The sequence below is a fragment of the Malaclemys terrapin genome, chromosome 2 (genome assembly GCF_027887155.1).
Source record: "Malaclemys terrapin pileata isolate rMalTer1 chromosome 2, rMalTer1.hap1, whole genome shotgun sequence".
Classification (NCBI taxonomy): Eukaryota; Metazoa; Chordata; order Testudines; family Emydidae; genus Malaclemys; species Malaclemys terrapin.
The window spans coordinates 184570250-184596993 of NC_071506.1; the positions used below are offsets into that span (position 1 = coordinate 184570250).

Consider the following 26744-nt stretch of genomic DNA (forward strand, 5'->3'; position numbering starts at 1 on the left):
AAAATATTAGGAGCAGTTTCCAAGTAGATAAACTAAGATTTCCAAAAGTTACTGTGTGTCCAACTTCTAAAGACTAAAAAGCGGGTGCTCCTCACTTTAGAAGTCAGGCCCCTGTAAGATGTCTCAAACTGGGCACCCAAAAATTGAAGTGCCTATTGTCAGTAATCACTTTTGAAAATCTTGGCTATAGAGAAACAAGTTAAAAATAAAAGTAAAGCCTGGGAATTGGAGAAATTATTTAAAAATGCAGCTGCTGATTTAAAGTATATCTGTGTACTACGCTACACTATCATTCATGATACTGAACTTCACTAACAGGTAGCTTTGAATGACAAAAAAGTCTCTCATGCAGTATTTGTAATACATCTGCAATATTACCAGTCCCATAAAGGAGGGGCAAAGAGGAAGAAACCTCCTTCAGGTTCCCAGATAGTGTACCCCACTCCCTATGGCAGGGGTTTTCAAACTGCGGGTCGCGACCCAGAATGGGGTCGTGGAATGGAAGGCACTGGGTCGCAGCAGCTCTGATCAGCACCGCTGACTTGGCTGTTAAAAGTCCCATCGGCGGTGCTACCCGGCTAAGGCAGGCTAGTTCCTACCTGTTCTGACACTACGCAGTGCCCTGGAAGTGACCAGCAGCAGGTCCGGCTTCTAGACAGGGGCGCCATGGGACTCTGCATATTTCCCCCGCCCCAAGCACTGGCTCCGCACTCCCATTGGCTGGAAACCAGCCAATAGGAGCTGGGGGAGTCGGTGCCTGTGGGCTAGAGCTACACAGAGCCGCTTGTGTGCCTCCGTCTAGGAGCTGGACCTGCTGCTGGCTGCTTCCGAGGCTGAGTGTGGTCCGTGGTGCCAGAACAGACAGGAAGCCTGTCTTAGCACCCCCGCTGCGCCACTGACCAGGAGCTGCCCGAGGTAAGCCTGCTCCCCAATTCCCTGCCCCAGCCCTGAGCCCCCCCAAACCCAGAGCCCCTTCCTGCACTCCAAACCCCTCATCCCCGGCCCCACCCCCCAGCCCAGAGCCCTGTTCCCCTCCTGCCCCCCAACCCCCTGCCCCAGTCCAGAGCCCCTTCCCACACCTTGAACCATTCATTCCTGGCCCCACCCCGCAGCCCTTACCCCCTCACCGCAACCCTCTGGCCCAGCCCTGAGCCCCTCCCACACCACAAACCCCTCAACCCCAACTTTGCTGGGTCGCGGGCATTAACAATTTTCTTCAACTGGGTCACCAGAAAAAAAGTTTGAACACCACTGCCCTATGGAACTGTGAGCAACATGGGTCTGACAGATCTGATCCAGTGGAGGTGAGGTCTTTCTATGTAGAGCCTGTGCTGCTTCCCTCCTACCAGCCACTGCTGCTGTCACTCCTCCTTAAAATACAGAGGGGCTCCCTTGGAAGTTAATACTGCTCCAGGCTATACTAATAACTTTCCATTAGTCTGCAGCATGTACAAGATTGCATAAAATGGGGCTCAATTGTCCCTTCCTGTTGAAGAGCCTCCAAAGAGCAGGGGGAAAGTCTGCTGGAAATTCCACAGGATGAAGTGGACAGAACTGCCCTGTCAGAGTGGAGGGATTTCCAAACTCCACAAAGGGCCAAGAGTGCAGCCTGGAAATCGCTTGCTTGAAATCCTGCAAAAAACAGGCCTATAGTGCAGAAAGTCCTGCTGCCTACCAGGCACTTCCTGAGCCTCCATCTTCTCTGGAAGCCTGGCTCCTCCCTGCTGTGCTCTAGCCTCGCTCCACAGCAGGGGAGGTAGCAGGCACAGAATGGGAGCCAACTAGAGCTGGTCAGGAATTTTTTGACGAAACGTCTTTTTGTAGGAAAATGCAGATTGGTCAAAACTAGAACGTTTTGAAGAATCTTCTCTCTTTTTGTCTAAACTTTCTCAGGTCCAGGATTTCTCCCTCCTCCCAGGAGGCTCTTATTCAGCTGAAATGTGGGAGACCTAGGTTCAGATCCCTGCTCTGACTCAAGCAGAGCAGGGATTTGCTCTTGGGTCTTCCCTCATCCTCAGGCGAGTGCTCTACCCAGTGAGCTACTGGGTAATTGGAAGGCAGGGGACTCTCTCATTTTTTGTGAAAATTTTCTAAAAGTTTTAGTTTTTGTTCTAATGCAGAATGAAAACAAATGTCAAAAGCTCAACATTTGTTCAAAATGGATGTTTTTGTTTTATGACCAGCCCTAGAGCTAGCACTTCTTAGAGCTATCTTAACTCCTCAGTACATTTCCAGTAAGGAGGCATGGCATATACAGCTCCTAACTTGGCTCCACCCATGCCAGACCCTGTGCTTTTTGGGTTGCGTTTCCCACCTCCCACTCCTAGTGCTAGTGTTTGCTCCTCCCCACTAATGCCATGGTTTTTATTAGATGCACCATTTCTAATCCCATAGTTTCAAAATGCAAAGAGCTAAAGACTAGAGAGTCAAAATGGACTCTGTGGAAAATGTATGGGCAATGTGTGAAATGCTTACCACATTTTTTAATATGAATTTATACCCCTGATTCAGAAAACAACAAAGTTAAAGCATATATGTACTGTACATCATTAAACCTGGGCTCTCTTTATTATTATATGTCATACACTGAGCATCCAGAGGGCACAAGTTTAGGTGTTCTTTACTGGTTAATATTTGCTTTATGATTATGTACCATAACTAGCCTATAGCTGACCAATATGATCAGCTCCTCGTAAGGAAAAATCTGTCACAGAGCAAGAGCATTTCAAACACACACAAGCTTAAGGCAGACAAGTATCATTTTTACATATGGGCAGTGCAGATAACACTAGTGCTCATTAAAAACAATCACCTATTTTTATGGTTATCAGAGAATAAGTAAGGTAAACTGCTAGTGGCATGAAGCTCTTCAGAAGCTTTGCAGTGTTTCAGGATGCTTGCCACAGGTAACTAAGTGCTAACAGACAGCTGATACGCTCTAGCTTTGATAGGCTTCTTTTAAAAAAAAATTTCTGGTTGATGTTTTAACATATCAGACACATTTCAGCCTGAACTGTTACCAGTCCCTCTCCAACCCCAGGTTGGAAGGTCCAATTTGGCTCTCAACCCTGGGGTTTGTTCCTGTTTGCAAAGCAAGGTGCCGTACACAAGTGCTGCAATGGCACTATTGCTGTCAAATAATTTCACACCTAATTAATTGAAATTGGTGAATGAGCTCAGCTTTATACCAAGTTCCACATACTGTTCTGTCTCTCTTGAGTTTGGGACTGACTGGACCTTGACTTAGCTCTAATATTGTTGTGTTCTTCTTTGCAACAGTGGCTTGTTTTTCCTACCTTGTTAACTAGCCCTGAGGTTTATGCTTGGCTGAGGAAACCTGCGCCTTCTCTGGCATTTGTAACCAGTGGTGCTTCTGGGCTTTATTCTCCTCTCATTTAATTCAGTCTAAATGACGAGTGATGCCAGTGAGGTCAATAGTGATGCGCTGGTTTAAAATCAGTGTAAGTGAGGAGAATCAGGACTGGTGTCTTTTAAATTAGTCACTGGCTAAATGATGGTAGCATTGTTATGTTAAAGGAATGTAGGAGAGCTGGAAATTGGTTCAGTGTTTGGTGTATTTAATCCTTTAGTTCAATGTCCATTTTCTTGTTACCAAAACGGACTTTGGACAAGGAGACCGGACTTGGAGTTTGAGCAACTGGTAATGTACTTCATATTAAACGGGGTGAGCACTGGGGAAAAAAGGAGGGAATTTGGGGGTCTCTGATGAGTCTCTTTGCCCAATGAGGCCTTTTTTTTTTACAGCAGAGTCTTCATAAATAGTCTGTCATGGTGTCTTCTTACACCACACACTGAATAAGTGACAGGAAACTCTGCCTTACCTGTGTCTCTCATTTGCCTGGCTTTCTCTATTGTTTGTCAGCATGAGGGTGACAAACAATGGAAAACAAAAAACAGTCCATGCCCAACCGCTCTAAATGGGTTACTTATTTGTGTTTATTAAAAATAGTTTTCTAAACCAAATTAATTTCTCTGGTCTTCTTGGTGTCTTTACAGCTGATATTTTTTCCTTATGCAAAAAGTCTAAGAGACAAATTCAATCCAGAGCCTTCAGAAGAATTGCATCAACTTACTCTGGTAGTTGAATCCGGTCCTTAATCATCAAACAATTTGGAGTTCTTTAATAACTCAGAATTCCTACCACATTTTCAGTATTTACCTCCACTACAATTCTGCCATCTTAGTTGGTAAGCAGCTACATTTCCTGCCCTGATTAAGTCCTGCTCCTACAATCACTTCTTTTCCCCATCTTTGACTGTCTCCTTAAACCTACTATTCTACCTTCTGACATAATGACACACTCTGGTACAAGATTCCTCCTCCCCTCTCTTACAATATAGTCTCTCCTCCCTCACCCGTTTCTGACTCAGACGTGTGTCTCTTACTCTCTTCCACCAGTCTCTCAATCTGCTCTCTTGACCTTGTTTTCTCCAACTCCTGACTTCCCCCCTTATACAATCTCCCTCCTTCTCAGTTTTTCTCCGCTCTCGCTCACACATCTCTGACTTCAAGCATGCTATTATTTCCTATTGCCTCAAACATCCCTCCATTGAGCCCATCTCCTTCTCCATCTACCACTCTCCTCTTTCAAAATTCTCAAATGTGGCCTTAGCTTCCTCTATGTTAATTCACTCCTTGATCACCTTCAATTGGGCCACCTCCATTCCACTGAAACTGCCCAATGATGTTGTCCTGGACAAATCACAAAGGTTCTTCTCCATCTCCATAATTTTCAGCTCTCTCCCATTTTAGATATAGTTGATCATGCCCTCTTCCTAAATACTCTCTCTGCCCTAGACTGTAGATACTTCCTCTCCTACCTCTCAGACTACTTCTGCAGTATCTTCTTTGGTGGTGCCTCTTTCCTCCCTCTCTTTACCAAGGTCTCTCAGTGTTCTGTGTTGGCCCTATCTTCTTCTCCCTTTACAATCTCATCCAGTATTTTCTGCTGTGCCTCTTCTCCTCTCACTTAAACCCACTCTATTCATATTTGTACTTCTGGCTGTCTCTTCCTGGATGTCCTGCCCACAGCTCAAATTTAACCCCTGAAAAACTGAATGCCTACTGCTCTACCAGTGTTCTTCCCTGCTTCAAATCCTTCCACTGGCTTCCTGTCACCCACTCCATCAAGTTTAGGCTTCTTCTTCTTCTCTTAAAGGGTATATACAACTTGGATCCCTACTATTCTCTGTTTGTCTCTTTCTGTGGCACGCTTTGCTCCATCCCTGCCACATGAGCTACTGCTCCCTTGTGTCTTCCCACTCTTAGAATCAAACCTCCTTCCATGTGGCTTCCTACATTCTGGAATCCCCCTCCCTTACCTAGTCTGTCATGTCTCCACCTTTTCTTCAAAACCCATCTTACAATTTAGTCCTTCCCAAAGGCTTTAATCCTCTCCTGAAGCAAGTGATATAAAACTAGGAGAAGTCTGAATATTCTGTCTGTTTCTCTGTAGAAATGAGCTCAGGCTTTCCTTTGAGTTTCCATGCTTTTGAAGGTTTAAGTCTAAACCTAAACATTATTGCAATCTCTCTCATTGTATTCAGTTTCCTTTGATTAATTTGCTACAAGCCACTACTCTGCACAGTGAATACCAACTGGAAGAAGAAAATGGACACAACCTCCTAGTCAAGTCACTGAGGCAAGAAAATGTCTATTAGTAAAAGAAGGAAGCAGGTTATGGAAGTTTGTGTTGCTTACAGTATGTATGTGAAGAAGTATAAATTGATCTTGGTTTTTCTTTTACCATTCTCATCAGCTGGGCACATATTTCTAGGTTTATAAATGATACTTGACCAAAGAAATGAGGTAAACAAGTGTACAACCTTTCTGAAGGAGTGAAATAGTATTAACCTCTTACGTTCAGCCCATCCTCACCTACACATACATGCTTACACGTGTCAACACACAGGGTCAGGCCCTAATGTGGGAAGTTAACAAAATGTAGTCTTAAGCATCTGCTTAAGTGCTTTCCTGAATAGGAGCCTCAATTCCAAGGATAATCATATAGAAGACCTGGGGCATCAACATTGGAAAAGGCAAGAATACTGAACCCCCCCACAAAAGCTGTAAAATGGAAAGTTAAGCTGCAGAAAGTATCCTTTTTTAATGCATCCGTCTAGCGAATCCTATATATTTATATATTGTTAATTTAATGATAACAAATGAAAATCATGATGCAAGACTGAAAACCCTATAAGGCTTTTTTTAGGAGACAGCAAACGTTTAACTCTTACCAACAAATTTCTGAGGCATAGAGCTCTTACGTTTGGCGACGTTACTTGCTAGTCTATCCAGCACGAGGGATCTCTCTGACCCTATCTTGCACAAGTCTTCAGCCATTTCACTGTGGTTAGTTTCCTCTTTTATGACTGAAATCAAATGACATCAGAGGGTTAGGCACGCATGCTCCATTTTAATGGAACTACCATCTTTGTATCATGTTAGTCAGACTTTTCTATTAGCATGCAACCAACTAAAACCAGGAGCTTACAATGACAGGCACAGGTTGACTCTGACTGTTTGTATCATTGTCCCTTATGCTGACTAAATTAGATCAGTGCTCATCTTCCCCTCAAATAGGATGTAGAGATAACAGATTGCAAAGCTTACGGGGCCTGATTCTCCATTGCTCTGTACCCTGTCTAGTTATTTACACTGGTGCAAAATGAATGTCTAACATGATCACTCTGATTTGGTTTTACACCCACCTTGCAATGGTCTGAATGATTACACATGGTGCAGGAAAATGGAGAATCAGGCCCTAAGATCTTTAATATTATATTTGATACAAAGCCCTCCCCCTCTTACCCCCCCCCCACTACCTTTTAGTGACAGAAAAGCCCAGCACAATAAGCATCACTTCATCAGAAATGGGGCATGGTTATCACTTCGTATAGAAGAATGTATTTATAATTTATGCAGAAAACAACTTCTCTGACAGTTCTCTATTACGCTACTTCCCTGATACAGTGTTAGTCATTAAAATCCAATTTTAGCTAGTCCAGTGGCTGAACATATATTTATCATAGAGCATTGACCTTCTGCACTCAGACTGTTTTCTGACTTCCTGCTACTGCTAAGAAGTTTTAGGTTTAGAAAGAAAGCCCAGTAAAGAGATTCTTAGCTATGAACCACTAGGGAAAAGGTTCCTGTTATGTCACTTTGTTGCAATTGCCTGTGGACGCTAAAGGGGGTTTGAGATGAACTGGCACAACAAGAGCTCTATGATGGTAAACTATACTTATCCTGAGCATCCAATGTCTGAAGAAAAGATGATCTATCAAGTGTGTGTAACACATACTGAGTGATTGCTCTCTGGATTTTTTTATCTTTTGCCAGGAGATGAATATTTTAAGCAAGATTGTGACTTGATATCTGATCATCAAGTAATAAAGCATGAACGCTTTAGGCCTTGATTGGGCAATCTGTCTTTTATGTTCTATGTATGCTGGTGACATGTTATCGTCTCAATAGGTGTGCTCCCTTATTGATAGATGTTTACATGGTATCTACTGCTGTGGTAATTGGACATATAACAATAGTTAAAGTAAATATATCTGTTGCCTACATGAAAGGAATAAGCAAACCTAATGGACTGCCATGCTAGTAATATGTATACAGTGTTATTGTAACTGTATTGGTCCCAGGATATTAGAGAGAGACAAGGTGGATGCGGTAATATCTTTTATTGGACCAATTTGATTCTTCTTCAGGTCTGTGTAAGCTCGAAAGCTTGTCTCTCTCACCCACAGAAGTTGGTCCAATAAAAGATATTACCTCACCCACCTTGTCTCTCTAATGTTAGCAATATGTCATTTAAATGGCAGCCTGATAGAACAGGCTTGGCTACATCATCCCCTGAGTTGACAGACTCAGGTGGGGTGGATCATCGGAAGGAGCTGTTAAGTACCCTCAGAGAAGAGGAAGACAACTGTAGGAACCAATGGCAGGAGCAATCTAGCAGATCTTAACCACTGCTGCAGGATGACATACTACAGTGGTTGAAGTGCTCGCTAAAATGACTGGGCCCCAGACCATTTAAGATTTTAAAGACTGTGACCCACCCCTTGAATAGCATCTGGAAGTGATCAGTCAGTCAGTACAGGGCATTGGTGCTGTATGCTCATTACAATGCACCCATTAAGGAGGCAAGCTTCTGCATTTGGTGTAAGCTAACACTTTCAGGTGTTTTCCAATACAATTTAGAAGTCACAAAAGGGTAAAACTCTATGGTAAAGGCCCAAAGCAACAAAAAGTCATTGTTTCTAAAGGACATAATGACAAATAGCAGTTCCCACATTGCCACCAAAATGCAAAGACATTTCCCCATGGCATCCAAGAAGGTAGCACAACAACAGTTCCAAAGAATTAAAGGAGGGTTAGCCCATGAGTTCACATACTTTTTGTTTGTTTGTTTGTTTGTTTGCTGTTTTGATGAAAGATGGCAAGCAAAAAATAAAAATTTAGGCCCAAACCAGTATTTTCCAGTTTGGGGAAACTGAAACCTATCCCCACCCTACCACACCCCAAAAACATTGGCTGCAAACCTGAATTTGGGGGAGGGGGTTTGGTTGCCAAAAACTGAATTTTTTTTCTGTTTTTGTGTTTTCACTGAATTTTTTTGTGGGAACAAAAAACATTGGCCCACTCAGTGTAGGCGTATACAGATATCAATCTACCTGTGTATCTTTGTGGCTGTACTATGCCGTATCTTCATTGATTTATTCTAATGATATACTAAACCACAAGAGCAAAGCTCAGTCTATAAGTTTTCATAGTTTGTCTTTTCTGTTATTTTCTATAGTACTTGAAGGGTCTCATGTGTTCCTATTGAAATCAATAGCAAAACTCCAACTTATGTCTGTGGAAGCAGCATCAGACACTAAGGTGAAATTCTAGCCCTACTGAAGTTGTTTGGAGCTCTGCCATTGATTTCAGTGGGGCCAGGATTTCACTCCAAATCGTCAAATTCAAAGACAAAATGAAAGAAAATATGTTGTTCCCCTTCACCCTCCTCCTTGGCTCTGCCCATATTAGGTACGTTTCCCAATGACATCTATCAGGCTCCTAAAGGAAGTGGTAGAAATCAATTGCTTAGGACTTTTTCAATTAGATTAGACAAAATACTAGAAAATATGCTGTGGAAAATAATCCTGCAGTAACAGGGAGATGGACCGGATGACCTTACCCCTCATTTTTATGATTCTATCAATACAACAATCAGTGGGTCTTTATTATCATAGTAATAGCTCAATAATACACACTGAAAAGCTGAATGAACAGTAGTTCTTGCATATAAGACTGACTTACTTTTCTAAGTATAAAAAACATGCATTAAAAATATTTTTAAATACGAAAAGGACCATGTCTCATTCTGAACGGCTTTGTTGCATATTTACCTCTTTACAGATACAATATTTTTAAAATTGAAAAACGGCATCTGAAGTCAAACTGTGTTTGTGATGAGTTAGGGAGCCTTGTATGTAATTTAAAATACCAGGATCACTTTCAACAAAGGTTTTTTTAATGAAAAACTGGTTTATTACCTGAGAAATAATACCAAATTTTGTTAAAAAGTAGGAGCTTTGGCAAAATACAATGTTTAAAATATAAGCTATTCCTTCCATTTTACTGCCGGTTTCTAAAATCAAAGTCATATTAGGTATAATAGGGATCTGTCTGATACTCTTTGTGTATTCAAGAAAGCAATGTTTCTTAAACACCACTTATGAATATGCCAACTTTCAATCTGATTCAAATATTAAATACTGAGCTGCATAACCCTAAACTGCTGTGAACATCTAAGCTTTTTCTGTCAGGGTTTATAATAAGCACAGTCCCATACATCTGAGAGTTATTTCTTACTACAGTTTCTTGTTACTGATTTCAGCTTCATCTGCATATTTTTCTTTTCTAATATTTTATTTTCAGCAAGTAACTGAAAAGCTAACACAAATTGTTGTTTTCTTTTGCCCACAGACGTATCAAACCTTTATGCCAGGCTGGAAATTCTAACCCCAGACAGACTATTGGCTTCTACATCCTATCACCCTGTTACGGAATAAATATCATGGCTTTGAGTACATTAGCTTCAGCTTTCCTCCTATTTATACATTCTCCAACCCCTCAATAAAATTAGGAGGAGCGCTGCTCTAACATGCTGTCTGTCAGAAGAATCTCAGCTGCATTCAGTGTTATCATTATGTGCATATACTTTACATTATCTTGTAACATGTAAAAACATATTCAAGTGCTGTCCAGATATACAATGTTAAATAAGGCATCATTGCAAATAGGTCAGAGATAACATACCAGTTTGTCATTTGACAAACTGAATAATATATACTTACAGGATCCAAAAGGTATGCAAGAAATGTAGTTTATCAGATGGACTGAAACCTTAAATTCCTCTGTACATTGATACTATGCTCGCCCCCTGAACTAATGCCTATCAACGTATCTGGTATGATTACCTCTTGTGATCAGTCTCGCACATCTAATTGGTACCTTTGTTTCCAACTTGCAAGACCTCCTCAATTTTAGGCACAATTTTAGATTCTGTAGTCTCTAAGGAATAGATTGTGGCTCTGCTACATGCCCCAGACATGGGATCAGGTTTTGGTGCACAGGCCCCAAGGAAAAAATCATGTTCCAGAGAGGCATGATTCCCTCCCTACTTCCCCTTTGGTTTAGGTGGGTAGTTGTTTGCTGCTGGTGCCTACCAACAGCAAATTACTACCCTCTCCAGACTGGCTCCTCTGGGTTAGCCAATGCATTGTGGGGCAGAGCTAAGGTTCTTCTCTCTTCCTGCTCACTTGTTTAGCCTGGGAGGAGTAGTTGGCATTGAGCACCTACTCATTGCTGTGCCTTGGACACAAGGTTCGGATAGCCTATGCAGGTGTGTAAGGGTGTGTGTGGTTCTTATCCCCTCTTATACCAAAGTGTGCATTCCAGAGTAAATTAGCTCTAAATCATATACTGGCAGTGGAATTACCTTTTTAAAAAGAGTTTGTAGTCCTGAGTATTGTAATCTATAGGACTCAAAATAAATAGGAACATTCCAGCCCTATGAGTTGGGATAACTATGTTTTAGCCTGAACAGCTGGTGAGCTAAGGAATTCCAAGTCTTGTAGCTGGTTACCTGAAGGTGTTGTTTCTAGATGTAAAAGTCAAAATTGGCCTTCATACTTTAGCTTCCTCGTTTTAGATTGGAGCAAGGAAAACAAGAAAACTAAATATTGATTAAGTACAACAATAGCTCCAACTAATTATCTATCTACCAAGACAGAGATGGAAATATATATCCAAAAATCTGTTCAGTGGTGGTACTGTAATGGATAGTTACGCTTCCCAGATAGCTCAACTAGACCATCCCCTGGCAATTAATGAGTGACAGGAGGGTACTGGTTCCAGGTTTACCCTTTCTGCTTTGAACTCCTACCTGGATACAAGCTGCCTGAGAGGCTCATGGTTTGCAGATAATTGTGGCAGCGTTCTTTATGTTCTTCTAAAGAGCTGCGTTGTTTATAGCTTCGGCCACAGTATCCACATTTGTGAGGTTTGCCAACTGCAGAAAACACAATTTAGCAAAAGAGTTAACTTAAGTATCTGACAGAATAATAATAATAACAAGAAATCATTTGTGCTATGACTATCTACAGCCAACGATCAGTGGAGTGTTTGGGGCCTCTCAAAACAACAATGAAAATTTAGTTATAGTCTCTAATTTAAAGACCAGGTCCTCAGCCGGTACAAACTGGCTTAGCTCCATTGAAATCAATGAAACTACCCTGATTTACACCAACCAAGGAATCTGGCCTTAAATCTTCAAAACTAGGGCAATCTCAGTTGCCCCACACATTTTGTGTGTCATTGGTCCTGATTGGTTTTCTTCTCTGCTTTGGAACTGGTCTGAAATATCTGAGGGCAAGTATAATATCAGATAGAATTTTGTCTTGGTGACTGGTGGCATGCAACAGCAAAATCAGAGACCCACAGAGGCACCAAATACCTCAAAGGATGTTTGCAAATATGATAACAACATTTGTCTAAGTATTCAGTTTGCTGGGTTTTGTAAAATAAAGATGTGTGTATTGATAACTGTTTCTATAAAGTTAAAGGGTTTGCAAAATGCTAGGACAGATGCTGTTAAAATCCTGGTTCTCAAGTTGAAAATTATCTTGGGATACTGAGATCCCAATTTCTGGAATTTCAGGACCGTGGACTCTACCCCTTAGAATGTATTGCATTGGGGAGCTGCCAGTTTGGCACAGAAAGAGTTGCAGTGCTACAAGCCTTTCTCCATTCTTTGCCTCATCCTTGATGTAGAAAGAATTCTCAGGTTGATGAGGGAAGAACAGTAGGGCTGAGAAGGTAATTCAGTCTCCAAGTCTCTTTAATTATTTACCTCTCTGCGCAGAGACTGCTAACTGGGGTGACTGTTTTTGTGGTGTAGACCACTGCCCACTAGAGATAGATGAACTAGTTCTGATGCAACGAGAACCAACTCAACCCTTTACTTAAAATTAGAACCAAATCCAAATAGAGCCTTTTTTAAAGGTTCAAATCAGTCCTGGATAATTTTTATAAAAAATATTTTCATTTTCCTGGTTCTAGCAGAATCCAGAAGTAGAATCACTGAAATATCATGACAGAGGCTCTGCTTGTCTATCTAGCATGACCAAATGCAGAAAGTACTGGGGAATCTTACAAGAGTGACAGTTCACGTGAGATTTCTGGCCCAAAATTTGAGGACTTATACTAAAAAGACTGGCCAGTTTTGATAAGGAGCTGTACTTTTGGATGGTTATACAAACCTCATCTTTGAGTTTCACTCACCACCACTGTCAGATAGGAACTGGACTGAGACCATCAATGTATTTGCATACAATGATGTCACTTTAACTAATCATAATAATATTGCATATTTATATAGTTTCTCAGATCCTAAAGAATCTCAAAACTTTATTCAAACTGTATAGAAATCACTTCACCCACATCTGGGATGGAATGCTACAGCTGATAAATAGCATAAAGCACAACACAATACCTGTTCGGAGAGGAAGTGCAGAGGAATACTGTATCTCCTTGAAATGGCAATTTTAGATAAGCAGAATGCCTATATGCCCAGTTCAGAAAAAAATCCTTATGCAGGATATCATTTAAGCACATGCTTAAGTCCCACTAAAATCAATGGGCTTAAGCACATCTTTAATATTACGCTTGTGCTTAAATGGTTTCTTGAATTAGGACCTGATATAGGCAGAATCCAAAGGGAATTTGATTTGGACGCCTGGGAGAACACCTCTTACAGACAGAGCCATCTTTAGTGATCAGTTTTTCACCTCAGATAAAAAATGGCACTTCCAGTGTCTGCTACCACCATCCAGGGCCATTGGCTCAATGCTAACTTTTTTTTACGTCACTTCTGCAACCAAGGTTTCCCTTGGAGGCCTCCTATCCAAATACTGACCAGGAGAATTCCAGCTTAATTTGTGACATCTGATGAAATCATAGCCCCAGTTTGCATGGTTGCAGGCACTTTTAATGGTGCGGGTACCATTTTGGATTTGCTCTCAGAAGGATAGTGATGCGGTGACCTTTTTAAACATTGAGAAGCCTTGTTAAGTGAACAGGCAGATATGAGCACAAGCATGAGTATTTCAGAAAATATTTATCCAGGCCTCCATATTAGAGTCTTTTTATTTAAGAAATAACAACCCCTACCTAAAACCTCTAAGAGTAGAATGCAGCACACAACATATGTTATGCGCAATGGGTGAAATTAACCTCATATTCAGAGAGCCAGCACCAAGCCTATGCATTACTCAAACCTTCTTTTTGAGGGATTAAGTGGAACTTAACTGGCACAGTGGCCTTAGGCAGGCTCTGCACCGTGGTGCATTTCACTCAAATCATGCAGCCCTTATTCATGCAAGTAGTCCCATTAAAGGGATTGCTCACCTAAGGGTTGAAATATCAGACCCTAACATGGGAATTTCCAACTAGCTTGGTGCCAAGAAGTAAAGAAAAGCTGATTATTTGGGGCTGGTAAAATAAGCAGAGTTTAATCACTTCTGAGGAGGCATCCTCACTCTCAAACATTGCAGCTGATCATTTTTTGTTCATGTCACAAGTTGGTTAAGCCTGAAGTGAGACTACTTGCATCCTGATCCAAGCAGCCATTGAAGACATGGTGGCAGTGAGCATGTACACAACTCCTGGCCTGACCTGGAAGTGAGCAAACTTTGTCCAGAAAGTGCTCGGATGCAGTTACTAACCAGAATGAGTCCTCAGGTGGCCCGTGAGGGCATCCCTGCGTCGGCAGGCATAGTTGCACAAGTGACATTTGAAGGGTTTTTCGCCTGAATGCAACTTTATGTGGCGGAGGAGGTTGCCTTTCTGAGTAAAGGAGGCTCCACACTGAGTGCAGTGGAAAGGGCGTTCCCCTATGAGGAGAAGGAGAAATATGTGAGAACAAAAATCTTACATAGTAACGAGAGAAAGATTTCAGTGAGAAAGTTGTTTTCTCACTGGTGCTCTATGACTTCCACCGGCTGCAGGTTTGATATAACATGAGGCTTTCAGACTAAACCTGCCAGTTTCTTAACGCTTCACTGGCTGGGTCAATTTGATCTGAAAATCTAATTTTTTTTTCTAAATCAGAATGGCACATCACAATGCAAATTCAAACTCATTTAAATAAAGTGACTGCAACATTTTGTGTTGAAGAGCCACTCTTCCTGATCAGCAGTTTTGGAATAAACCAATATCCAATTTTGCATGTTGTGGCATTTGGTGGGGTTTTTAATGTGGCTTTTTTCAAAGGGTCTTTAAAATATGCCACTGAAGCAGCAAAATAAAAAGGAAACTCATTAAAAATGCATTTCAGGATCACAAGTTCATTTCAGCGTTACATTCTTATATTTAAATGAAAGGCACTTCATTATAACAGTTATAATAACTTCTTTTCATTTACATTTTCCCTGTATTTTCCCTTTCAATTTCTTCTCCATTACCTGTCTGTCCCTAAGCAGCCAAATCAGGAAAGAGACAGAAGAGAGAGAAAAAAATAAAATGAGAAGTTTAGACAGTGTAAAGGAAACCCTGTACCTTCCATACAAAAGTCCTGACCCTCCTCAGGCAGGATATTAACATAGGAGTTATATTAATGTGCTTTTCTCCACTTCAGGAAAAAAAAACACCCAACCCTTTAGGAAGCACAGTCATTTGTCTAAATTGGTACACTTTATCAAGGGAGCAAGTCAGATTGACCATACAAAGATGCAAATATGGCTTTGGTGTTGTTTTTTGTTGTTGTTTTGGTTTGGTTTTTGGTATTGCTCTTTGAAGTTTGGAGGTATGTGATTTTTTTAAATCTCTGATAAATGTGATCTGTGTTTTGAGTTGCACCAAATGGTTGGATTAGATGGGACAATTTACATAAGAAAGAAATCCTGTGTATCATCCCCCGCAATTCCTTCCATCATTCCTGTTTGCCGTAAGAAATGGTCCCTGAGTCTGATGTCAAACCAGTCTTTGAAACTAATTTTCTGACATCTGTTTGTCCTAAGTGAAAACTAAAATAATTATGTCAGCTAATGTTTTAGGGATAAATCAGAATTGATCTTCTTTTTTAATGCAAAAGAACAACACAAGATTAAAAAAAGTTAAACCAGTAAATGCTTCCTTTCCCCCCAGGCCATATGAACATCTCTTGTTATCTTGCACATTTGGAAACAACTAGCTTGTGCGTGTGCGCATACAAAAACAAGCTATAACCATTCTCATTATTGAGTAATATGGTTAGAAAGCTCAGAAACAAACAGATAAAAGGGAAGCACAATCTGACCTATGGAGAATCCTTTGCTTGGCTGATCACTATAATCAGGATCACATCCCTTAACATTCAAATATGGGCTAATGGGAGGCTATTTTGTGAAAAGGAATATTTGACCAAGAGTCCTCTGGTAGGTCTGAATCTCCCAGTTTAGGAAATGAGTCCCTGTCTTCATCACAACCCAGATCCTTAAAAGTATTCAGGCATCTAAACTCCCGTTGATTTCAATGGGAGTTAGATGCCTAACTACCACTGAGGATCTGGGCCCAAGAAACTTTAAGGGCCAGATTCTCAGCTGGTGTAAAATGGTGTAGCGCCACTGAGTCTGAGGAGCTATCCCTCCAGGGTTGTACCATATGATTACTTGAAAAGAAGCTATTTACACTAGGTGTTGCAAAAGAACTGAGCGGTTATTGGCGTCTGCCTCTGGTTTGTGTTCTCTACATCTTTGTAGCAGTTCATAGGTAAGATATTTTTTAGGATGGAGTGAAACAGTGACTGAGAAGCCGGTTCTCACTGACAGTCACAAACACAGAGGAAACAGTTAATTCTTACTAAGCGGCTTTTCTGCCATTCATTTCAATTAGTTTTACTCAGAGAAGCAAAAGAAGAGAAAATAAGGACGATAAAAGCATACAGGGAGAGGCATGCAGAGTAAGAATGAAAAGTGTCTCCAACCTACAGATCTCATAATGACAGGGTGAAACCTTGCATTGGGCAGGAAAGGCAGACAGCTGGAGAATTTGAACTGAAAATGCTGTGTACTCTATAATACTATATAACTCACACTGGGAGCATATATTAGGGAACCAATACTCAAGTCACCATATTACAATAACTGAAAATACATCTGCACTAAAAGACTACTAATTCAGGTGTATTTTCTCCCAAAACCCAAGTTTCCCACTCTACAGCTATGGGGTGGCAAAAGCATGTACTCAATATGGGGCCTAACAGACCAAACAACCTTCAACAAGAATGGCAAGCCAGTCTAGGATATATCTGGGGATATCACTGGCTATGAACATCTCCCATAGAATGAGAGAGAGAGACACCAGTTCTCGGAAAGTTACATTTGTCTGTTTACTTGAGTAATCTGATTTAACTCTTCTCTGATTTCCTGCTCTGCACAGCACTATTCTTCCAGGGTAAAATTCAGCTCAAGTAGAGGGCCAACAAGGCCTAGGTGCCATTTACGTCCCACTTAAGCGTTAGTTTCATTCCCCCGTGACAGGTTTCAGAGTGCTAGCGTGTTAGTCTATATCAGCAAAAAGAACAAGGAGTACTTGTGGCACCTTAGAGACTAACAAATTTATTTGGGCATAAGCTTTCGTGGGCTAAAAAAGCTTATGCCCAAATAAATTTGTTAGTCTCTAAGGTGCCACAAGTATTCCTCGTTCTATTCCCCCCTGAGAAAAGTTTATCATCTCCTCCTTACTTGCAAGTTTTTCATCCCTAATAAAAGGTTTCTTATTGCAGGTGCACCCACATACACACTCTCAGTGCTATCCTCTATCTCAGTGGTTTTCAATCTTTTTTCATTTGCGGACCCCTAACGATTTTCAAATGGAGGTGCAGACTCTTTTGGAAATCTTAGACAGTCGGTGGACCCCCAGGGTCCATGGACCCCAGGTTGAAAACCACTGTTGTATGGTAACAACCATTTTGCGGACCCCTTAGACATAGTCTGTGGCCCCTCTGGGATCTGTGGACCACAGGTTGAAAACCACTGCTCTAACCACTGGCACAAACCAGCTACTGTATAGATAGGTGCCAGGCTTTCTTCCTTACACAGGTCCCTCACATCATTTCAATCTGACCTGCAACAATCCTAGCCAGGACATTTTGCCAATCACATGCTATTATGGGGAGAATCCTGAAAGGTGTGGAATACCTGCAGTTCCTTTTGGCTTCAATGAGAGTTGCGGATGCTCAAGCAACTTTCAAGATCAAGCCATATATGTTGTTTTCAGGAGCTAGAAAAATGAGGACTATGTTGAGATGGCCAGAGCCCTCCCCATTTGCGACTTTAGCTAGGATTTTAGACTCAGGTCTTGACAGGTGAAAGTCTAGTGCCTTAATGCACCATGCCACCCTACCTTCTTACTGGAGAATGTGTATGAACCCTTTAAATGATCAATAGCAGGGGGCATCAGATATGGTGATGGCTGTGTGCTTCTGACACCTAGCTAGGGAGACAGTGATCAAATACAAGACCAACAGTGACTTTGGCTAAGGGACTCCAAAATAGCACAGACCAGTATGGCAAGTTAAGCATGAGCCCATGCGCAGGGGTCTCAAAATCAGCAAGTATGAGTTTTTCATTTTAAAAGTGCTTTCCTAAAATTTTAACATGAAAGGAACAATAGGCTGAATATCATCAACCAGCTAACAGATGGGGGGTCAGATAGTCATGAGTGGAATCCTTGCCTACAATAAGGAGAAGCTGGTAACAATACTGGTGAGTAGTCGGGATTTTATAGCTACTTGCAGACAGGAGTGGGCAGAACATATCAGGTGCTATTCTGCATATCTACACTTGGCAGGTGTTTTCATTAAATGTAATTATGTCTTATCAGGTCAGGCAGTCATTATATTTTGGCATTTTAGTGTGCCAGAGTTTTATTCATTTATCAAATATTTATTTAAGAGCACTTCACTGTATATGCAGGTTTTACATGAATTAACAGCAAAGTAATTCATTTGCAAGGCTTATTCCCTCATCAGGCACATATTGAAATGGGCTTCAGCATAGTCAGTTAAATGTCTTTAATAGTGTATCCCATTTCCACTTTAATTTTCACAGCAGACCTGAAAAGGAAAATGGTTACTACTATTTCCCTATGACATCCCTTTAATTTAGAATGGCTGGGCCTGATCCTGAACTCTTTCTCCAATCCCTGCACAAGGTGACCTCCAATGGACTTCAGCAGATTTACTTGCAAAAGGAGTTCAGCATCAGACCTTGTTCAAAGCAATGACTTTATCTGACAGGCTAGCAAGACAATTAAGGAACCTAACTTCCGAACTTTTAGTTTTATTAAAAATAAAAAAAGATGTAGGTTCTACCGAGTGCATTAAAGCATGCGTGGTATTTTCCGCACCATTCTGCATGTTGCATACTTTACTTGCAAACTGGGGGTCAAATTAAGAATCCTATAGGTGGTGGTGTACTGTGCAGAGGAGCAACACTCCACTGGGAGTTCTCGGAGGTCTTGGGCCTAAAGCTGCATTGCCTTGCGCATTGTGTATCCATTTACACCTGTGCCAAAGTGAGTGCAAAGTTGCCAGTCTAGCTTAGTAACATTTTACACTCACTCTGCATAGAAGTAAATGACTCCACCAGCTGCAAGGCAGAGGAGACTTGGGCTCAGTGTGTATGTGCTGGGCAAAAGCAGATATGCTTCCAGGGGGGTTGAGAGTGAGGAGTGCTCAGAGGCAGTCCTTGCTATTCCATTTTGAAAGGTATGGCATACAGTCCACCCAGCACTGCTAGCTGGACACTATCTGGTATATGGAGATAGGCAGAGCCGTGTCTGCAACTTCATCTTGGCCAGACATGCCCCCATGTGGATTATTTATCACTCCCATCAGTATCACCTCCGTAAACAGCCCTGCACTTCAGAAACTTCAGTGAGTATCTCCTCTCCCTCACCACCTATTCACTGCATCATACTTTTAGCAAATGATGAATTAGCTTCACAATGCAAGTAGCTTTATACTATAGTCAGAAGCCTCGGGCTCACCAAAAAACAGAGCTACTTGCATATTATATTTCATAAAAATAACTATCTGGCAAAACAATAGAATGTTCTTCTGTCTTCAAATTCCACAGTAAGTCACAACATTCTGTTTCAATTCATGCAACACTAGCTTTTTTATACCATTATATGTTGGGCCAAATGGGTCTGTCAAAAGAACTCTTGTGGGCATTTTATTAATTTTTAAATAACTACCTTTTAACATTCAATAAAAGAAAAAAAAAAAAACCACACCGAACCCTTTACTACCGCTATGAAGTACACTGCAGTATCACACTTTCAATAATTTTTCATTGCTTTTCCAATAAAGATACAAAACATCTGCTTTTCCCGTAGAGAAGGCTATAATGTGTCTAATTTAATCACACCGTGTTTTGAAATAGGTAAGTGTTACAACATTTCTAAACATCACCATGATCATTTCTTATCAGCACTCAGTGCTACTCTAGAGTACAGTTCCCTACTTTAGCTTGGGCAGTTGCATTTAAAATGATAAACACTAGAGTTGGAAAGGTTGTTCTGGGTCATTTCATGCATACTCCCCAGTTAGTGCATTATTGTTCTCTACATTAAACCCATAAGCATTTTATTTAGCCTGTTCCAAAATAGCTCTAGGGAAGTTGTTTCCACAATTTTCTTGGTAAACAATTCCATTGGCTAATTAGTTTTACTAGTACCACGATCTAAACACAGGCTACTACTGTTGGTTACATCATTCTTACCCATCTGAAATAACTGCTTCCCCTCTTCAAGTATTTATGCACAATTGTCACATCCCTTCTTTTAAGCAGCATAATTTATCAAGATAACAACAATTGGAAACTCTAGGGCTGAATTCCTCTTGATATCCAACAAACTGGGCTACAATTTTAGGCTCAGATCCTGCAACTGACTACATATAGCTCATCCCCCTGCCTGTGTCAAGCTGCACTGAGTTCAAAGTGAACTGTCCCCAGGCACAGTCAGTGGCAGGATCGTGCCCTTAGATTTACTGTGTGGTGTTATGATCATTAGTTCTTATGCTCTTTGAGGCTCTTTAGAACAAGAGAACCCAGGTAGAAGGTCTACAGCATTGTGATAATGAAAAGCTACCATTTGTGAAAAAACAACTTCGTTCCATGTCTCTCTGAAGTCCTACTGAAACTCCTTCAGAGTCAATTCTCACTGATGATCATTATAATAGGCTTTTATTTTGTAAAGCATCTGCCATGAAATCAATTCTGGTTGCTTTCAGACCTTACTATAAATTGTGAAAAAAGATTCTTAGACTTTTAATTTACTTAATTTGTGGCACTGATCATTTTAATAGCATGATCTTCTTGCAATGTTGGAAATAGAACGGTGTTCACTTAACAGCGCAAAACAATTCAGAACATTTTCTTGTAATTTTACCTACATTTCCCCCCCCCCCCCCCCAAAAAAAAAAAAAAGAACCACATCAAGTTAGTTTAGGGATGCCTTTGGAATCGATCTTTGTAAGTGAAAGATAAGTGAAATTGTTATGTATCTCTCATATCAGTTATACCAGGGGTTCTCAACCTTTTTCTTTCTGAGCCCCTCCCCCAACATGCTATAAAAACTCCATGGCCCATCTGTGCCACAACAACTGTTTTTCTGCATACAAAAGCCAGGGCCAGCATTAGGAGGCAGCAAACAGGGCAACTGCCTGAGGTGCTACACCATAGGGGACCCCGCAAAGCTAAGTTGCTCAGGCTTTGGCTTCAACACCATGCCATGGGGTTTTGAGTTTCTGCCCTGGGCTCCAGCAAGAGTAATGCTGGCCCTGCTTGGCAGACCCCTTGAAACCTGCTCGCGGCCTCCCTGCGGGCCCCGGACCCATAATTGAGAACCACTGAGTTATATGATAGTCAGCATATATTAGTGCTGAACCCTTAAACCATGGGTTCCTTTTCAATTTCAGACTTTCTGGGATGGAGTCAATTGACTGTAGGAGGAATCTTGCTTCATTTCGAATTCAGAATGGAATGGCTCAGTAACACAGTTTCAAACGCTTAAGGAAGCTGCATTGACATACAAAAGGGAACATGCTCCCAACACTCATAAAATAAGTCTTTTCCTATTTATGTGGCCATTTCTTGGCCCTAAAGGAAAAACTATGCCAGGCCTTACCAGTGTGGCTTCTTTTGTGAACCATGAGCACATTGGGACCGATGCAAATTATCCCACAGATATCACATTTTAGCTTTCCGTTAGGAAGTCGAATGCCTCCAACTCCTGACATAGCTTTGCTGCCTGGGCCATTGTGTGAGCCATTCATTTTCTCTCCAGAGGCATCAAGCATTCGTAAATCCTCCGCACATTCTTCCCCATTCATTTCACAGGCACGCCCATTCTCTTCATCACTCTGAGTCTCTATTTTAATATTACTGGCTGAAAAAAACAATACAGGATGCCACTCAGTTTTGTTACAAAATAAACACAGTGGCAAAGAAACAATCAAATCAAAGGAGAAAACTTCGAAACAGAATGTACAATATACCTACGCACAGAAACCAGTGATATGGAGACATTTTTATGTGCAACGTGGTGAGTTCTGTGACATATGGAATAATGGGTAATGGATACCAGTAACCAAACACAAGATGATTAAGTCTTTCTGATTTCTGCAGCTGTAATATCTGCATCATCAATCCAAATGAACTGGAAGGACAGTAATTACGAATCCATATTGTTTGGACACCAAATGGTGAAAATAAGTACCCATCAAAGACAATGGGTGCCATTAAAAAATACATTTGCCACTCTCCAGCAATAGCCTTACCAAGACACCTCTTCTTCTGCGAATAGGAAGAGATTGAGGATTGCACTTATCTTGAATCCACATACTGATTGATTATTTGTCACTATGGAAGGAGACAGCATGGCAGTGGGAAAGAAGAGGACTCAGGCACAGATGAAGAAACCAAGGACTGAGAAGGAACAGGCTGAGGCCTCTGGGACTGAAACTGTGGTTGAAGTAAAAGGAGTAGGACTCATGCACTTGGGACAGCATGGCTGAATGCTACTGGGTGATAGGAGAAGGTCTCTAGAACCAAGGACAAGTGGTGAGAAGGGGGCCAAGTCAGCAGGAGAATATGGGGGAATGGTTTAGACTAGATACAGGAACTGGTGGCTGAATGGAGTGGTCCCATACTAAAACATAGTCTTTGTATTCTCCATGCAGGCTGAGTGGATGAGAGAATGGGTTGGCATTATAAACCTTTAAAAGAACTGCGTCAGAAAATCTGCTTCTTCCTGTTTATCTTATGTCCCTTCTTTAATGCATGTGAAACTGTGTAATTATTCAGGTAATAAGGGTAAAAAAGGTACTACTGTTTGAATTACATAACATAATTTTTCTCTTGTTTATATGAATAAACTACAGGTAACATTTTTGTGTATGATAACTGCCTTTGGCAGATGCTGCATAGGTGACTGTTATCTTATGTGAACACAGCAAAGACCTGAAACCTCTGAGAATTAAGTAAGGACGGGGGAGGCCTGTAGTCAATTATGATAGCTCCATTATTCACTCTTTACCCATGCACAGAGGTTGTATTATGTTGAATGTGGACTAATAACCTTTTCATCTTTTTCCTTGATACTACAGCTGGTCAAAATTTTTCAAATGAATTTTATTTGTTGTTGAAAAACAGCCCTTTCTTAAATTGAAAATGATTGTTACAATTGAGGTTTTTTTCCAAAAACTTTTATTTTTATCAGCAAAATTAAAGCAATGAAAAAATGTAAATGATTGACTGAGCGCATACCTATTTTCACCCAATCCAGAACCAGGATTGTCTTCCATTGTAATAACAATGATTTCATATCGACAAGAGACATAAAAGATGATGCAACAATGACATATATTAAGCCAAGGTCAATAAGTGAATCTTGATGTTCTTCTAAATATGAAATCAGTTCATCAAACTCTGATCTCTGTTACACCCAACAATTGCACTGAAATAAAACGATTCCAGTGGGATTGCACAGATGTAATTGATGGTAGAATTTGGCCCAATATATGTATTGCTACAGGATAACAGTTGAGGACAAAGGAGTTTAGTTTTAGCACTGGTGGGTTGTACATCTTTTATAGGTCTATAGGGTCAATCTAGATATTTTAATGTGTTTTTAAGATAAAGCATTTCTATTGTATATGCAACCTAAGTCTGGGACAAGTGCACACATTTCCTCTCCAGCTTTCCTCTTAACGAGGAGAAAAATTCAGAGGTCCAGAAAAAAATACCACTCACCTCTTAGCAATTTAAAAAACACAACATGTTTATATACTACATGACTGGCTCAGAAGTGATCAGTAGTTTTCTCTAAACTCAGTGGCAGTCAGGAAGCACTCATTTGTAAATGTGACCCAGTTGGTTAATAGAAATGTACTGTCTTGTCACATGACTGTTTTCAGCCAATCTTGCATCAGCCTTTTTCTCTTGCTTGTACAAATAAATTATTGAACAAAGTTAGTCTTATTTATCAAAAATTACAAATTCTTCTGTATTAGTAGATCCAGCCAAATGTGACTTTTAAAACATTTGTATCTACTAAGACAAAAACTTAATGTGGGGATACAAAAAGGATTAGACTCTTTAAGTCCTTACACGGTATATGTAATTAAATGCAGACAAATGTAAATTAGTGAGCACTGAAGTGACAGAAAAAATAAAAGTGCTAGATGGACATGCCCTTCAGTGAATTGAGAGCACACTGTATACTTACGGGAAAAAGATTTGGGAATTATTGCGTGAAAATCTCTAAAGCCTTCAGCCCCATATGTAGCTGCAACAAAGAAGGCAAACAGAATGCTGGGTTGTAGTACTGCTAGCAGTAAAAGTCAAAGAAGATGATATTATTGCTACAAAAGACATTGCTAGGGTTACCATTCGTCCGGATTTACCCGGACATGTCCTCCTTTTTGTTCTAAAAATAGCGTCCGGGGGGAATTTGTAAAACACTCAAAATGTCCGGGATTCCCCCCCTCCCCCGGCAGAGCAGAGCGAGCAGCTGGGAGGGCTGCAGGAAAGTCCCGGGCTGGACTCTGGAGCAGCTGTAGAGGAGCCGGATCCGCCCTGCATTCTGAGCCAGCAGCTCTCCCCTGCAGCCCGGTCCAGCAGCACTGTGCAGGGCCAGGGACCGGGTTTTGTTGTGCTGGGGAGCGCAGCCATGTGTCCGGCTCGGCTGGCACAGAGCCCAACACCCTGTTCTGAGCAGCAGGGTAAGGGGGCCAGGGAGGTTCTGGAGGGGGCAGTCAAGAAACGGGGGGGGGGGCTTTTTGGGGGGAGTGGAGAAAGTTTTGGGCAGTCAGGGTACAGGTAGGGGGTAGGGTCCTGGGGGGCATTTGGGGGGGGTCTTAGGAGGGGGCAGTTAGGGGACAAGGAACAGGGAGTCTTAGGTAGGGGGTGGGGTTCTGGAGGGCAGTTAGGAGCAGGAGTCCCAGGAGGGGGCAGTCAGGGGACAAGGAGCGGGGGGGTGGGGAGCTGGGAGTTCTGGGGGGGGGCTGTCAGGGGGCAGGAGTGGGGAGAGGGATCGGAGCAGTCAGGGGACAGGGAGCAGAGGGGTTTAGATGGGTTGGGAGTTCTCGGGGGGGCTGTCAGGGGGCAGGAGTGCGGAGAGGGATTGGAGCAGTCAGGGGACAGGGAGCAGAGGGGTTTAGATGGGTTGGGAGTTCTGGGGGGGGGGCTGTCAGGGGGTGGGGAGTGGTTGGATGGGGCGTGGGAGTCCCAGGGGTCTGTCTGGGGGTGGGGGTGTGGATAAGGGTTGGGGCAGTCAGGGGACAAGAGGCAGGGAGGCTTAGATAGGGAGTGGAGTCCTGGGGGGCAGTTAGGGGCAGGGGTCCCAGGAGGGGGCAGTCAGGGGACAAGGAACGGGGGGAGGGTTGGGGGTTCTGGGGGGGCGGGAAGTGGGAGGGGCAGGGGCGGGGCTAGGGCGGGGCTCCTCCCGTCCTCTTTTTTGCTTGCTGAAATATGGTAACCCTAGACATTGCTTACCCAAAAGAGAGGCAGAACTATCACCACAGACATAGCACAGAAAAAACACAATATAAAAGAAGGACAGCAGAATGATAGCTAGAAGGAGAATCCTCATGTACATGTGCAGTAATTTCCCTTTGAAAAATGCTGTTTTTCCAGAGTTCCATAAGTTCTCTGATGTTTTGTGAAACCTCAAGACTTCTCTGAATTTTTCTTTCCTTGATAGCACCAGTTTCTGCAGGTCTAGTGCAGGTAAAATTCCCACTGAAGCCAACAGGAACTTTGATTAGAATTTTCAAGGGAAAGTCATTGAAAGGCAAGAGGAGATGGACATGCAACTGCCTGAGCCTCTTTGCAAGTCTCTGCCTTTGTCTTCAAGAGAACTGCATTATAGAGGCATGATCCAACAGTTTTTTCCATTCCAGAGAACTGTCCCTTGTTTGTATTCAATCATCTCTATTTACTTTAGTGACAAAAATTAGTGTTTTTTTGCCTTTTTCTCTTCTGTTAACCCTGCAGAGTTAACTAAGGGTTTGTCTACATGGTGCATTAGTCTGCAACAGAGGTGTATAAGTTCTAGTGCACACCTGCATGTCGTGCACTAACTGGCCTGTGGGGACCCTGCTAATGAGCATGAAAAGTTCCCTAGTGTGCATTAATATAGTTCTGTTTGAAATGGAACTATATTAACGTGCACAAGGGAGCTTTTACTATGCCCCAGCAGGGCCCACACAGGTCATTCAATGCTCAAAAGGCCAGTTAATGCACAGACATGCTGGTGCACATTAGAATTTACCCTGCTGTTGGGGCACACTATACACCACGTAGACAAGCTCACAGTGGAAAGAGAGGGTGCTGGATTCTATTCCTTCTTGCACATCATCATCATCATGATTTTTTTTTTTTTATTGAGGCCTTGTCTACATGGGTTTTTCACCACCAGTGTAGCTCAACAGTCTAGTGTAGCTGCACTGATGCATATACCTAGTGCAGACATATTGTACTGAATTGTGGCAACCTGAGGTGAGCTGCACGGGGACAGATAACAGTATAAACCAATGCAATGCTTCTACTATGGCTTTTGTAGTGGTGCACCTGCTTTGGTTTAGCTACACTGGTGGCTAAAAAATCCAACAAAGA

The 26744-nt window shown here is 41.8% G+C and overlaps 1 protein-coding gene across 7 annotated transcripts in view; it reads right to left on the reverse strand.

Annotated features, from left to right (window-relative positions):
- IKZF1 (IKAROS family zinc finger 1) overlaps positions 1-26744 on the reverse strand; it is a 96008-nt gene that overhangs the window by 5468 nt on the left and 63796 nt on the right. Inside the window, exons 4-8 of one of the 7 annotated variants that reach the window (XM_054016709.1) lie at positions 24355-24414; positions 21754-22014; positions 14304-14471; positions 11465-11590; positions 6258-6392 (exon numbers count right to left, since the gene is read on the reverse strand). In XM_054016709.1, coding sequence (XP_053872684.1) covers positions 6258-6392; positions 11465-11590; positions 14304-14471; positions 21754-22014; positions 24355-24414 — 750 coding nt within the window. The remainder of the gene's footprint in view (positions 1-6257; positions 6393-11464; positions 11591-14303; positions 14472-21753; positions 22015-24354; positions 24415-26744) is intronic. The other 6 variants (XM_054016708.1, XM_054016702.1, XM_054016706.1 and 3 more) reach the window with 6 other exon arrangements.